We start from the raw sequence: 15,624 nt of genomic DNA, 5'->3' as shown, positions 1-15,624 counted from the left end.
GGAATTCAGTGGTTTTAAATGTATGAATATTCATAAATTGCGTGAACTCATTTAGGGGCAGCCATTGGATTATTATAATCTCGGTTCGAAAGATTTAATCATTTTCCAGACGGTTACAGACACCACGGTTGTAATTTATTGGAGTAAGTTTAATTAATGATCTAGGTAAATGTTTCGGATGTAGCAATCGAATGCAACTCTGGAACGCTGCCTCATTTTTACGCCGTCTTGAGCCCTGGCAGTTCTGACATGCTCGCCTCCAGGACCCCGAGGGGCAGTACAAGATAACTCCCGCTCATCCGCCCTCAGTAGGGTCAGCTGATGCACCGATGGTGTGGCTTGTTTCTTGCAAACTGTGGTGGCAGAGAGGCGGATGATGTGAGAGATAGTGTCTAAGAGCATATGCGGTCACTTCCTGAAGGTCTCTATGTAGGATGACCTCCTCCGCTATGCTCAATGTGAGGCATTAAATATCCAAAGGTCCCGCTACGGAAAGGGATCCTTCACGCAGAGATTGAAGACTGACCACATCTATGTTGCGTCATGCATACCTGCAAATTTTTTGCCTTCTATCGCTGGGCTATGTGAAAATCCTAATGGTCGAACCGTCAAAACTAGGGATCGGTCAGATTATGATCTTCCTTGTGTACAGAATAAAAACTTATTCTGTCTTGTTTACAGCGATAACAGACCCAACTGCTTCAGCGTCAGCCTCTCAACTCTTGCTTGGGTCGAAAATATAAATAAAATTTCCCAACCCGAATAACTAATCAAATTTTTTTGTTGAAAAACTTGTACATGGATGTTACCATGCAGAAAAATTGCAATATTTGCTGTTTTATTTGACCGCTTGTGTATATATTGAAAGAACTAATCTTGTGGACCAGAAAAAAACTACGCCTCAGTTGAAAAAAGTATTAAAATCCCCGAAATTACATTGATTGGATTACATCGAGCACCTCGTAACTTTTTCAATGATAGAAAGGAGTAAAATCCTGAAAAAAACTCTAAATTTAAATAATGAAGATTGAAGGTACGCACGTCTAGCAAATTCTGTACCTTGCGACCCCGACGCAGCTTTATGGATATTAGTCTTGAAATATTAGCGGTACCTTACAGCGTCTGAAATATTACCTAAGGGCTAATAAGAGGATGAAATATTGAAGCTGACGCTCTAATCGCATCCTAAGCAAGATGAAGAACACCAATTACAATTAAAAAGTGATGATCAGCGACGCAGGCTGAAGCCAGGTGCTTCCAGTGATTGATTGCTTGTATAAATACAAGTAAAATATACCGCTGGCTTGCATGTTCAATTATAAGCGAAATAAGCTGTCACATTAATATCGGGAAGCGGTCTCGACGCTGCGAGACTCCGTATTAATTATGCATCAGTGTTCCCTACAGGAGCTTGATCCGGGATTTATTCTTCAATCTGGTATTTGCATTGAGCTTTTGAATTTAAATAGAACATGAAATAAGTGTAGAAATATATGTAATAGAAAGTTTTTGTATTAAATCTTGTAGTAAAATGATAAAAAACTAATCAGACTTAGAAAACACATAATACCAATCAATCGAAGGAATAGACAATATTAGGTCTAGAATATTAGAAGGAATACACAATTTTTAGATTTGACGCTGCAAGTAATTTCAATCTAATTTTTGCTGTACTTGTCATTTTTGCTTGTGTAATTTTTATTGATTCAACTTGTGCCCGAGATTCATGCCGGATAAATTTTCGAGTCCGCAGCTCATTCGTATTCGCATTCCAGGCAACTGTCCTGAGAAATTCCAATTGAAAATTCCATCAATAAAATATTCAGTAAAATTTAGTATGCTGATATTTTTTCACTACTCCTCTTGTACAGAACTCATTAAGTGAGATCATCGTATAGGAAACCTTGACATTATTTAAACTATTGATTTGAGAGCTTAACATTTCTGTTTTTTCCAGCTTCATCGGAATTACCAACAGCCTTGTGTCACTCACTAGGATCAAGGCAATGATGGCGGAACTTTCTCGACGTTATCCATTATTTTACTCGAGAGAAATTAGTGTGGTTACTAATCATCAATAGATTTATTTAATAAATAAATGGATTATATCATTCTCATGGCTAGTTAAATCATTTCTTTAGTTTGAGACTCGAATTAATTAAAAGCCATTATTTAATTAATGCTCTAAAACTTGTGTGATCTCAGATGCACGATTATTTTTCAAGTAACAGTTTCAGAAATCCATGACATCGCAGTAGCTTCTTTGGCACGCAAAAGTTCCATTGTAATTTGGAACGTGAATGCATGCTACTGACGGAAACTCCATTATAATCTGACAGCTTATACTCATATTTTACTACAGACAAGTTTTATAGGCTTCTTCACCATGAATTTTTCCGCTCTGTGCAAGAGATTGGACGCCTTATTTCCATAAGCGAGTGTGATTAGATATACTTCTGCAGCCGTAAATTTTTTGAGTCGTCTTCAGAACTAATTACTGAATATTTTCCTATTTTAAAGTAGGCAAGGCCGAGATGGATAGAAATTTGTATCAATTTGCATGGGTTGCGACTGGTGCGACAGCACATTGCCCGCACTGGTAAGAGAATATTCCTCTACCTAGATTATTAACCTTAAATATTGACCTATTTTCTTATATTTTGTTGAAATATTATGCTTGTATTAACCATATTATATTTTTGTATAGTTTACAATTTTTTCAATTGTATGTTTTTAGAAACCGTTTGCGGTATGTTCAATCAAATGAAGAAATTCGCAGAAGAATTTGACAACCTGCGACGAGTTTATTCAACAGTGACGGAAAGTGACGCGAAAAACGGCTAATAAAAATTGCAGAATTTTTCTAATTCTGAGTAGGAATTAAAAATGAGCTTAAATTAAGAGAGCCAACTACGTGCGTCAAATATAAAAACCAATCAAAATAGTAGATTAATTAAAATCATGTACGCAAGTCTCAAGTGGAAAAAAATTCACCCGTGTTCAACAAACGTACCGGCACCGAAAAATTGACACACACATAACACGTTATCGTATTCAGCAGCTACAGCGCATGCCTCGACACGTAGCGCTGGCCCTGGAAAGCTCGGCATCAATAGCCGTCATTGCACTTGCAAATTACCTATAGTATTAGTGATTCTGAGAGGCATATGGCCTGACTTATTAGATTGAACCAGGGGTTATTACATTTATGCACCTCTAGGAAATTCAGCATCGCAAATCCATAGATCTGAGAGACGGTGGGGAAAAATTGCGATCAAGTGTTTTATTTCAGAAGTAAGTGAAATAATTTTAACCGAAGAAAAGTTACATTATTGAGATCGCGCACTGAGCAAGAGTGTTGAGTGGGAAATCAGAAGGCACACACATGTGTTAATAGCCCATAAAACAGAAGGCACATACATGTATTAATAGCCTATATATAAGAAGACACACACATGTATTAATAGCCCATAAAACAGAAGGCACACACATGTATTAATAGCCCATAAAACAGAAGGCACACACATGTATTAACAGCCCATAAAACAGAAGGCACATACATGTATTAATAGCCCATAAAACAGAAGACACACACACATGTATTAATAGTCCATAAAACAGAAGGCACACACATGTATTAATAGCCCATAAATCAGAAGGCACACACATGTATTAATAGCCCATAAATCAGAAGGCACACGCATGTATTAATAGCCCATAAATTATAAAGCACACACATATTAATAGACTATAAATTATAAAGCACACACATGTATTACTAGCTCATAAAAAAGAAGGCACACACCTATATTAATAGCCTATATATCAGAAGGCACACAATTGTATTAATAGCCAATAAATCAGAAGGCACACACATATTAATAGACTATAAATAAGAAGGAACACACATATGTATTAATAGCCCATAAATCAGATGGCACACACATCTATTAATAGCCAATACAGTATATCAAAAGGCACACGCTTGTATTAATAGCCAATAAATCAGAAGGCACATACATATTAATAGACTATAAATAAGAAGACGCACATATTAATAGACTATAAATAAGAAGACGCACATGTAATACCAGCTCATAAACAAAGCTCAATATTATAGAAGAGCCAAGCGCAGGTGGGAACACAAGTCTACGGAGGGCGCCGCCGACATTGGGTCGTAAGCTCGCGGATAATGTGAACGTCTCGGCGGCAAAAAGCTTCCATAAAAATGTCTCAAGGGGCCTAAGGGCCCCTCACAAAACCTTCTGATGAACGGCCTAATTAAAATAAAGGGGCAAAATTCGCCTGAAATAAGACGATTCCATGCCGAATGGTGTTGACAAAAAACTCAAAGATAAAGGTGCGATGAGCCAGACAAGAAACAAAAGGGAATTGATTTTAAAATGCTGTCTTGGAATTAACACTCTAGAAATCTTTAAGATGGATGTATTTGCAACGTATACTTCGCCTTCAAGTCAAATACTGTGACAGAAGATGTAAATGTCGAAAAACATCACAGGATTTGAAATTTTATTTATGTGTTCTTGCACATTGCCAATACCTCATGCATAGAAATGGAACTTTCAAGTTTATTTCAGAAGCAAATATGAATTATCAATGAGAAATCAATCATGATTACCGTTTTGCGACCAGCGACCTCTACTTTGCTGGTCCACTTTTTAGCTGTGAATTTTTTAATGCGAGATAATGTGGCAAATTGTAATGAAAAAAAGCACCGGCTTCTCTGCTCAGGTTTTTGCAAATTCGAATTTCAAAGAATTTTAGTTGCCGAAATAAATACAAATTAGTTACCGATCAAAATACTTGTTGATGCTCATTACATAGCAAACTATGGCCTAATTTTTGGACTGGGAAGAAAACAATCATATTCCTAAACGGAAATACCATCTTCCTGATAAAGACAAATAATAAATTCAGAGTTCAATTTGATCGAAATAGAATAATTTTATTTAGTGAAATAGTTGAATAGAAGTAGACTTAAAGTCTTATACAGTCCTGTATAATATTCGACTCTTCTTAGTTGTGTAAAAAAATATGTGGCACTGTGAAGAGCTGCCTTTCTTTGAAAGTTAGAAACAGAAAACACGGATACCGCATAAAAACGGCGAGTCTACCGAGAGGGTTGTGGCAATTTGGCCATAAGTTGGGTAAGTTTTTAAGGCTGTCAAGAAGTTTTAGCGTTTGAGTGTTTGTTGATTGGACGCCGTCGATCAGAAAAGCAGCGAACTGAGTAGCCCTTCAGACCAACTTTCTCCCTTCACCGCCACAACTACGCAGCTTACGTTTGTTTTGCTCCGCGGTGCCAACGCCGAGCAGAGAGAACATGTGATTCGCAGTATACTGTATTGCTATTGTGCCAGTGTAGGATATTGTTGTGATGCCAGTATACTGTATTGCTATTGTGCCAGTGTACGATATTGTTGTGGTTCCTATATACTGTATTACTGTGGTGCCGGTAAACTGTATTGTTGCGATGCCGGTATAATGTATTGTTATTGTGCCAGAGTAGGATATTGTTGTGGTGCCGGTATACTGCATTGTTGTGGCGCTGGTATAATGTATTGTTGTGGTGCCGTTATACTGTATTGTTTCGGTGCCGGTATACTGTATTGTTGTGGTGCCGGTATACTGTATTGTTGTGGTGCCGGTATTCTGTATCACTGCTAATTCGTTATGCTGTGGTGCAAGTATATAATAAAAGTAGCAGCATACTTCAAGTTACTGTGAATGACTTAACCTTCTAAGGCCTGACACGAGTAACCGCAGCAATAATGTCACAAGACTACTTCCCAAAAAGGATACGTTCTAGTGAGCGCAAAATGACTTGCACTGATGGTTGTCGATACATACGAGAACTTTAAAATGTTCTCAGTTGCGTACAAACGTCCTCAGGTTGCTAACATGATAACATCAATAGTTTATGTATAATTAAAATTGAAAGTTATATGTTCCCGAAGACTTACATACGGCGGTAGAGGGTTAAGTGACTCAACTCCCGTAAAATCGCATCTGCGAAGAAAATCGCTGCAATTCTGTGACCGAACGGAAAAATTAAATTGAACCGTGATTATTAGCCTCTATACTACAGGGATTACAAATAGAACAGGACTCCTGAGCACAATACATATTGTATTAAACTGGCTTGAATTTATTTAGGACGCCGAACATGAAGCAGGTCATAAAGTCGATTTCTGAATTGCGTTTGTAAATCAGCGAGCTGCTCAGCGTAATGTCTTAAGAGTGGCGCGGGAAATGTCATTGAATAAATACAAATGAGTGTCCACGCTTATGAGGAGGAATGAAGTGAAAAATTGTCTTCCCTAAACGAAGAAGGGAATTCGCTGAACATGTTGACCACGTCACTAACCTGCACGTCTTTGCTGAATATGTTAACTACGTCACTGACCTGCACGTCTCTGCTGAACATGTGACAACGTCACTGACCTTCACGTCTTTGCTGAACATGTTAACTACGTCACTGACCTGCACGTCTTTGCTGAACATGTGACAACGTCACTGACTTGCACGTCTTTGCTGAACATGTTGACCACGTCACTGACCTGCACGTCTTTGCTGAACATGTTAACCACGTCACTGACCTGCACGTCTTTGCTGAACATGTTAACCACGTCACGGACCTGCACGTCTTTGCTGAACATGTTGTTCGTGAAGACATAGACGTGCGAGAAATTGCGCACAGTCTCGAACTCGAAAACAAGTTCCACAGGTCGCTCTGTATCGTTGCGCCAACCAACCCACTCGAAGCCTGCGACGAGGCACCAGACGTAAAATAATAAGTTAATCAATCAAGAGATAATCAATCAATAATCAAACTCTATTTATGAATCAAGAGATGTACATTTTAGTTTATTTTAGATGAATCTAATTAACCAAAAACTTAAAAGCAAAGAAAACTCCACAAAAATTTAATTGAATGGATTCCTAAAATGTCGTTGTTTTCGACTTCTAATAGTTTAACATGCACTCGTTTTTTCACAGCAAATTTGTATTAATTGTGGATAGCGAACCCTAATTGAGGAATAACTTTCGCACAAAGAAACAATTGATTTTATAAATGAAAAAAATTGGGTTATTTTTATAGATTCTCATAACACAACAAAAATATTTCGTTTTTGTAATGATTTATTCGAATCGCTAAATATACGGTCACTTCTAATGCCTTGGATGAGCCATTGCCTGCTAATAAAATTAAATTAAAAATTATTTGCATTCTAAATAAATTAGTCGCGCAGTAGCCTAGATTTGTATTATCAGGTAAATAACCTGAATTATGAAAGATTTATACAAATTACCGATTAGTATGCAATCTCTAAGTGTGTTTCAGTTCAGTTTATATAATAACTGTCATGTAAAGTTGTTGTTTTACGTAATAACTGTCATGTAAAGTTGTTGTTTTACATAAATGTCATATAAAGTTGATGTTTTACATAACAACTGTCATATAAAGTTGAGGTTTTACGTAACAACTGTCATCTAAAGTTGCTGTTTTACATAACTGTCATATAAAGTTGAGGTTTTACATAACAACTGTCATCTAAAGTTGCTGTTTTACATAACAACTATCATATAAAGTTGCTGTTTTACATAACAACTGTCATCTAAAGTTGCTGTTTTACATAACAACTGTCATATAAAGTTGTTGATTTACATAACTGTCATTTAAAGTTGTTGTTTTACATAACTGTCATTTAAAGTTGTTGTTTTACATAACAACTGTTATCTAAAGTTGTTGTTATACATATCTGTCATATAAAGTTGTTGTTTTACATAACAATTATCATGTAAAGTAGTTTTTTTTACACAATAACTCCTACCTTTCCCGTGTCCCAAGTCTGAGCGGAAGTTATGTGCCCCGGCCACACCGTCCGTAAGTTGTCCTACGCCCCCGAAGAGCCTGCCGTCAGAGACGCTGCCGTCGTACGTAGCGTCCTGCAGCAGCAGCTCCGTTCCGCGGTCCGAGCCTTGCTGCCCGGAGTACGACAACACGCCCTCTGCCGAACATGTTAAACGAATTAAATGTAATAATTAAGATTTCAACGGCGAAATAACATAAAGTCATTTTAATAGTCATTAGAGAGGACATGGAATACCTTCTAACGAAAAATAGCGTAGATATTTGTCCGCCGAAATAACTCTCGAAATGGAAAATATTTTCCAAAAATAACCGTCTAGACATTATTGACATTCTATGATATACGTGAATGTGTTCCAGTTCAGCTATCACACACATAAAGCAACTGATGTTCGAATCGGGATTTGTATTTAATATCTCACTTGGACATTTTATCTCTCTATTAGCAGGATTTCAGGCAAATTATCTTTGATCAGCACCGTTGCGCTCTTCAAACATTGAGTACAGGTTGAGTAATCGCTATATTCACTATCGAGTACATAAGTAATTCATTCCTAAAATTGAACTATTAATACAAATACCGCAATATTGTGAAAAAAGGAAATCGACATATGCTGAAATGAGATATTATTTATTCGACTCATTTTTAACCGAAATTGCGATGGTAGGATTTCTCATTAAATTATTATGCATTGAAGACTGAGATTGCAGCGAATTATACACTGATTTGTTATTTAGCAAAAGATTAATTGGTATCTCATATCTTTGAGATTTCGATTACGCAGAAATTTTTGCATTGCGACAAACAAATTATTATGAAAATATTTTCTCTTTATGTCTACTGACATTGAAACTTATGAATAAATAATAAAATATATTTTATTTATGGTCGACTTTCATTTCAGTCTAATTGTGTTCCACTCAATGGTTAAGTTGGTTTCTCAGTCTCTATCATATACTGTATAATCAATCAATCTCCTGTTATTCATTGTAAACAAACCACACAAATGATTAAAAGATATTGCGACATGAAATCCCTACAGAATTTCTTTAATGCCGTCAAAGTGCAAAAAATTTGCCCTTTATTACGGTATATCGCATTCTTTGTTCAAATTGTCCAACAATACACATATATACAAATTTCTGTCTACCGTAAAAAAAATTCAAGCTGAAAGTGAAAAGAAATTATTCGACCTTGATCGTGACTTTATCGTAAAGATTATTGTTTGGCGGGGAAATTTTAGGGTAAAATTATAATTTTTTATATTTTTACATAAATGCCAATGATTTACACTCCCAAATTTTTACTATACACAAATTTTGAAATTAATATAAGTTGAATGCAATCTTAATTAAATAAGAACTTTCAGTATTCAATAATCGTTTCACTCACTATTTTTTGTAACACAACGCTAAATAAAATGTTATATAACTCAAGCGAACATCGTCCATTACTTGTCAACGATTTTCGAATCAATCATAACATAACATAACATAGCGATGTCGGCGCTGAAGTGTAGGCCTGATGTGGCCTGTCGCCGATTCTTTTCCTTTTCGTGCCTAATCATCCAAATTTCTGTGATATCAAATGTCTGAAAATAATAATTATTATTCATTCCATTATTATTTGCTTTCATCTCCTTTTGTATTCTTTATTTCTGCTAACTATCATGCGGTGGAATTGAATTAATTGTAGCCTCCTTTTGACATTTAGTTATCGTTACATAACGTTGAATTTTTCGTACTTGCTCAAATTAATCTCAATTGAGCTTTCGTTTCTTAACCGAACGTCGTGATTGTTGTGAACTATTTGCATCTGCTTTTCTATATAGGGACGAGAAGATAAGAATTTGCAATGCGCATACCAGAACCAAGATTGGTCGTTGAAAATATATGTCAGTTAATTGTATAATCGCTTTTATGTTTTCATTCATCAGTGGACCAGGTTCACTTATTAGGCTAAAAGACCAGTCTGAAATAATTCAATCATAGAAAATGTGTCAGTATTATAAATTAATAAATTAATGCGCATCTGGTTTGTTTTTGTGGATATTTCAGATTACACTATTATAAAATATTTCCATTGAATTAAAAATTAAATTTATACAACACCGGCAGGGTTAAAACCGCGACCAATATTTCTTTGACGTCGAATATTTTATGTTCGTTGGAACCGTGAGCCTAGCACGCCAAGGTAAAGGAACCCCTCGAGGCTATTGTTATTATTCAGTTGCCAGGGGTTGTATTTACTACAAAGAGTGGCGGGCTGGAGGCGTGGCTGTTTTAACAAGCTAAAGCTATTATAGGTTCCAGATTGGAGACTGCAAATCTCCTTAAGGAAGAACCCAATAGCTTACAGTGGAGGTGTTTCCGTACCACGTTCGCTTGAGTGAACACATGAGACGAGGACAAGAGCGGGGCAAAAATTGGGGTGTGAATAATCGGGACAAAAATTTTAATACACACATGATTGATGCATAGTATGAAAATTATTTATTGCTATTTACCATTCTCAGGATCCGCTTGGGAACTCTCTCCGACGAGTTCTATGTATTATTTTATTAAATGCATTCCAAATTTCAACTTGCACGTATTGATGTTTAAAAATTGTAAAGTTGTTTCTCTTTAAAAGTTTAAAGATGTTATTCCTGCCCAGATGTGATCCTAGTTCATGTGTAGCTTATCCGCGAGCATCAGAATGACGTTGCATAACTACTGCATTAGATTAGAAGAACACCTGGGCATGAATGAATTTCTAGAAAAATGACATTTTCTTGAAAAAATAGTCGCCCATCCGCCTTATTCTGTTACACGCATTCAAACCAAACGTACAAGCCGTGATTTTAATATTGTAGACTTAATATTTTTCCACCTCTTTTGCTATGCTTCAGATATAAGAATCTCTACATGTTTTGAATCTTTACATGTTTTAAACGAAAGCGTTGACTTATGGTTCTCATCCATTCGAAATTTTTAATCAATAGATATTCACGTTAGCTCGCGTGATGATCACGATATTTACGTTTAATATCTCCCATGTAGATGTTATAGCTCTGTTATTTATACTTTCAGTATTTTTGAATTTACGAATGAGGAAGCTCGATTCGTATAAATAATTGATCAGAGAAACCGAGAGAAACGAAAATGTGTGTGCATGTGAACAATCTTCAAACGAAAACATTTAAAAGCATAATTAGGGAACTCTGTACATGAACACATTTTGCGAAATAGATTTACTCGTTAAACGAAAACATTTATGCATAATGAGGAAACTATGTACATTAACACATTTTTCCAGATAAATTTACCTACGAATATATTGTGAATTTTTTCACGATAACAAAGTTACGTACCGTGGTATGGACAGCCATGTATCTCGACGCGCATGCACACTGTGCGCTGATGGTCGCTGTGCGGTACGAAGCGAAGTTTCGTGGCCAGGATGGGCGGGTTGAGGTCGCGGCGCTCGGGCGAGTACGTGTTGACGTTCCCTTCAAGAATCTGTCATTTTGATCACTTACTGCAATAATATTACTTATGATAAGAAAACTCATACAACTTGAAATGAAAATAAATAAAGTTTTTCATCAGTCTTGCAAGCTAGCAGTTGAGTAAACACACGCGAATAGAACGTGAATATCGATGGAGCGTAAATAAGAGCTTCGTTCATAATGGGGCGTTCGTTCTTCGGGAAACATAATGAAATGGATTTATATTCATTCTAGTTTAGAAAATAATTGGATGCAATTAAACAAAGATATGGTATATCCGATTAATACAAGAAAGAGATCCGTCCAGTGGAAGTGGCCAGGTCAGCTCAAGGAAAAGCACTTCTGCTGTAAATTCGGGAAATTTGTTAACTTAATTAACTACCGTTATTTACACACGAGTCACCACTCGGCAGATACCACTCCCAGCTCACCACTTATCAAAATGAACCAATAATGCTGGTCAGAAATACGATTTGCGTGGTTCGCCTACTTCATAATAACTACGGAGTATAACAGATCTCGCTAAAAGTTGAGGTTCGATTTTATTCATAAAATAACTTATTTATATCAATGGCCGGCGACAAAAATACTACCGCGAGTTAAGAGAAATTTATGATATTTTTTGAGAAAATCTACTGTTGAAGCCAGGTAATGATGCACTACAAGCAAAATAAGCAGCGTGACTATACAAAATTTATTGAGAAAAATCCTGTTCATGGATGCCCAACAACGTCGACTGCCACAAATCATGTATAATGTAGAATATTCCGTAAAAAGCTGCTCCAGCATGTACAAATTAAATGAGATATTCCTCAAAACAAATATAAAAGTTAATACAATGAGCAAAAACAAACACTAAAAACTTAAAACTTGTTTTTGAGCAAAAGAAGTTTCAGAAGATTACGTAATACGAATACCAAAAGCAATGAGCAAAGTTGTGAGGCTCGGAGAAACGCCTGAATTTCGATGCCTTGGGCACGGCTAGCAAGCTTCGGTGGAGGCGCGCTCTATGCAGCTAAACTTATGGTCTCGAGATGAAAAGTGTCTCGCAGGAACGTGTCTCGCGAACAAAGCGAGAGATGCGCCTGGAAAACCAGCCCAAAATTGAAGATTTTTCAAATCTGTTGTGAGGAATGAGGCCTATTCTGATACCATTATTAAACATGCCTGGGTTAAAGAAAACATCGTTCTTCACTAGAACTGTTTTGAAATAAATTTCATGAAAATAATGAAGATTTCAAAAAGCAAGTACTAAAACCTCATGCCAATAAATATTTAGAAAATAATATGTTTACATGGAAATTTTATTATGTTACTGTTTTATTCTCATTATTGAAATTAATTTTTAGTGCGCATCAGAAATGATCCTCGGTCAGTGCATTACAAGAACAACTTCCGTACGCGCAGTTGAGAAATTTATTTAACTTTAAATTCATGAAAAATTAGATGTCCATCATGTAAACAGCTTCATGGACATGACATGTCCATCAGATAGGCTTGCTCGAGTTTACTTAAGCTCACACTAAAGACGATCAAAATATTTCGCAACTGTCCACCGTACTTGAGATTCATGTAGGAATACGAGTCAGTGTAGAGTTATTTATTTCTCTGTTGTAGCACCGTACTTGAGATTCACGCAAGAATATGAGTCAGTGTAGACGGAAATATTTCTCTGTTGTAGCACCGTACTTGAGATTAAAGACAGCATTAGTCAGAGTTTCGACAGGCAATATCTTCAGAGACACGTGTCTATGAATAATATCAAAGCGGGAGGCTGGGCTGAAGGCGTTTTCGACGGCCCCTTAAAACCTTGTTAAGATTCAAGTTTTTTTCTTGTGGTTTGGCTTTGGTTTCTTGTATTTTTTATTCATTCGGGCCCACAGTATGGAGGGGTTCAGATCAGCAGAGGGTGTCGGAGGATAAATACGTCAGGTCGGAAGTAGAGGAAGTGGAGAAAGAAAGACGAAGAATTAATGCAGAAAACTTCTTCGACGAAAAATTAATGCTGAAAATTAAGTATCCAAATCACAAAGAAAGTGATTTCAGCTCGAATGTTCTAATCAGTCAATGATATAAAACTCGTTAGTTTAAATTAATAACTTCACTTACGAATTAACAGACCTTTAATTTTATTGAACGAATTTTGAGGAAAGAAAAGTTTAATGAGGACATCTAATGCATCTAAGAAGTTAAGAGAAAACAACTCTACTGGCAGGCGTGNATGTGTATAAGAGACATGGATGATATTCTGACGGTGGATGATATTCTGACGGTGGATGATATTCTGACGGTGGATGATATTCTGACGGTGGATGATATTCTGGCGGTGGATGATATTCTGGCGGTGGATGATATTCTGGCGGTGGATATTCTTTAATGAGATTGAAGCATACTCGCGGCGTGCATCCACGACCATCAACAAAGGCTCTGAACGGTTCGATCCACGCTGAACATGAGCACAACCTGGCATTACCAAATCATAATTCACCAATTATGAGTTGATAATAATAATAAATAATAAATTTTCCACATTATTTATCTCACTTTCATTTAATGGGATTTGAATTATTTTGTTAATAAAGTAGAGATAAAACAACCCAAACTGTATCAAGTTTTTGACATAATCCATTTAGTCGATACGTTTACTTTTCACCATCCTTTATGAGACAAGAAATGACAACCTTTTGTTGTCAAATGATTCGGTTGAATAAATAGCTATTTATTAAAACTTTATCAATTTTTATTCGATATTATTATACAGTAGCAAAAATGTTGAATATTAATAATCTTTCCGAAGCCCTTATTTCCGCACTATAATATTATTGATTACTACATTACACTGCAAGCCCAGGACACAACTGCTCGTTGTATTGGTTTTAACTTAAAAAGCTCAACCATATAGAAAAACCATAACTACGTTTTTCCATACAAAACCTGCGGCGTCCGAGTAGAACAAGGACACCTTGTCCTATTAAATATTCCAATATTGGGGTTGAAAAAGGCATAGGAAAGCCATGGATATTTGCATGGACAAAATTGTTCTGCCAATACATCTATATGATGGATGGCCGTAGCAACAAGACGGCTCAGAAATTGTTTGGTGGTAGCACACATGCACGTATGAAGGGAAAACACCAATAACTTTCATTTCGAAGTTCCTTTGACAAGAGATATAGCTGGTCATTTACCTAAATTATTCACTGCTTTCAACAACAAACCATTTCGAGCAATATTTTAGTATGATATTGATTTTTGCTAAAACGTGAAACTGAATTCTCCCCTGCCATCATGAATAAAAGTTTTCTATACAATCTTCCTCGCTGATTGATTTTTTCATCGCTTCTGTGAAAAATAAAATTTGAGCCTTGATGAACATTTGTAAAATTGTGCCACTGTTCGGAAAAAAAATTTCAAACTCATAATTTCCGTTATGTTGACTAATACAAAATATTACAGCTCGGCGACTCACAATTAAACGAATTTACAGATTTTTAGATTACACGTCAAACTAAGTTATTGATTGGCCACAATAAATACCACTGTTCACATTATGAAATCTAGTTCAATATTATGATCTTATGATATGTTGAGTGCCAACGATTGAAATCGCTAGTCTTCATGTAGTGCCGCTGCAAATTTTTGAAGGCGATCATCTGTTCAAGGGCATAAATATCGTTCACTACCATATTCATAAATGAAGTTGTTGTTTAAAGAAATTTGTCTACAAAAGCAGGGCAAACGTGATAGTATAAATATTTTTTTTGTTTAATTTGTCATACGAAGAGGATTACACTCTGTCCCAGAGTTTGAAAATATAACCAAAGCCTTCATTACAGCTATTGCTTGACTCCCCGCTTTATTGCCCTCGTGAGCCTTGAATCATAAGACAAGCTAAAAATAAACCATTAACTATTTTTCAATCAATAATAAAGGAATCAAGTTTTCAGTTAAGAAAGCAGGTAAAGGCGAAATTTCACATAACATTATTCGATTCATCAACCATATCATTGATCTATGTAGAGTTTGGCTACCAATTGTTCGAAATAAATCAGTTTACAATATAAAATCCCAATTTTTTAAATACCGATACCATCAAAGTATTAGAACAATAATCTTGATGATTTGCCGCGCATAAGTCATGCAACATTCACTGAAACTTTGCAAATTGTGCTCTAAATTTTGAAAACCCATTAAATAAATTTACTCAGCAAGACTCATTAATGACTAATTAAATGGCGC

The 15,624-nt window shown here is 36.1% G+C and overlaps 1 protein-coding gene across 1 annotated transcript in view; it reads right to left on the bottom strand.

Moving 5' to 3' along the window:
- The window catches only part of LOC108664947 (discoidin domain-containing receptor 2), an 85,066-nt gene that overhangs the window by 30,129 nt on the left and 39,313 nt on the right, over window positions 1-15,624 (bottom strand). The window contains exons 4-6 of the mRNA XM_047880896.1: window positions 11,248-11,395; window positions 7,857-8,033; window positions 6,660-6,787 (exon numbers count right to left, since the gene is read on the bottom strand). Of these exons, the coding sequence (XP_047736852.1) occupies window positions 6,660-6,787; window positions 7,857-8,033; window positions 11,248-11,395 (453 nt within the window). The remainder of the gene's footprint in view (window positions 1-6,659; window positions 6,788-7,856; window positions 8,034-11,247; window positions 11,396-15,624) is intronic.

The sequence above is a fragment of the Hyalella azteca genome, unplaced genomic scaffold (genome assembly GCF_000764305.2).
Source record: "Hyalella azteca isolate HAZT.00-mixed unplaced genomic scaffold, Hazt_2.0.2 contig6537, whole genome shotgun sequence".
NCBI classification, from domain to species: Eukaryota; Metazoa; Arthropoda; class Malacostraca; order Amphipoda; family Hyalellidae; genus Hyalella; species Hyalella azteca.
The sequence above is the reverse complement of the archived record's forward strand: the minus strand, read 5'-3'. Positions and strand labels throughout refer to the sequence as shown.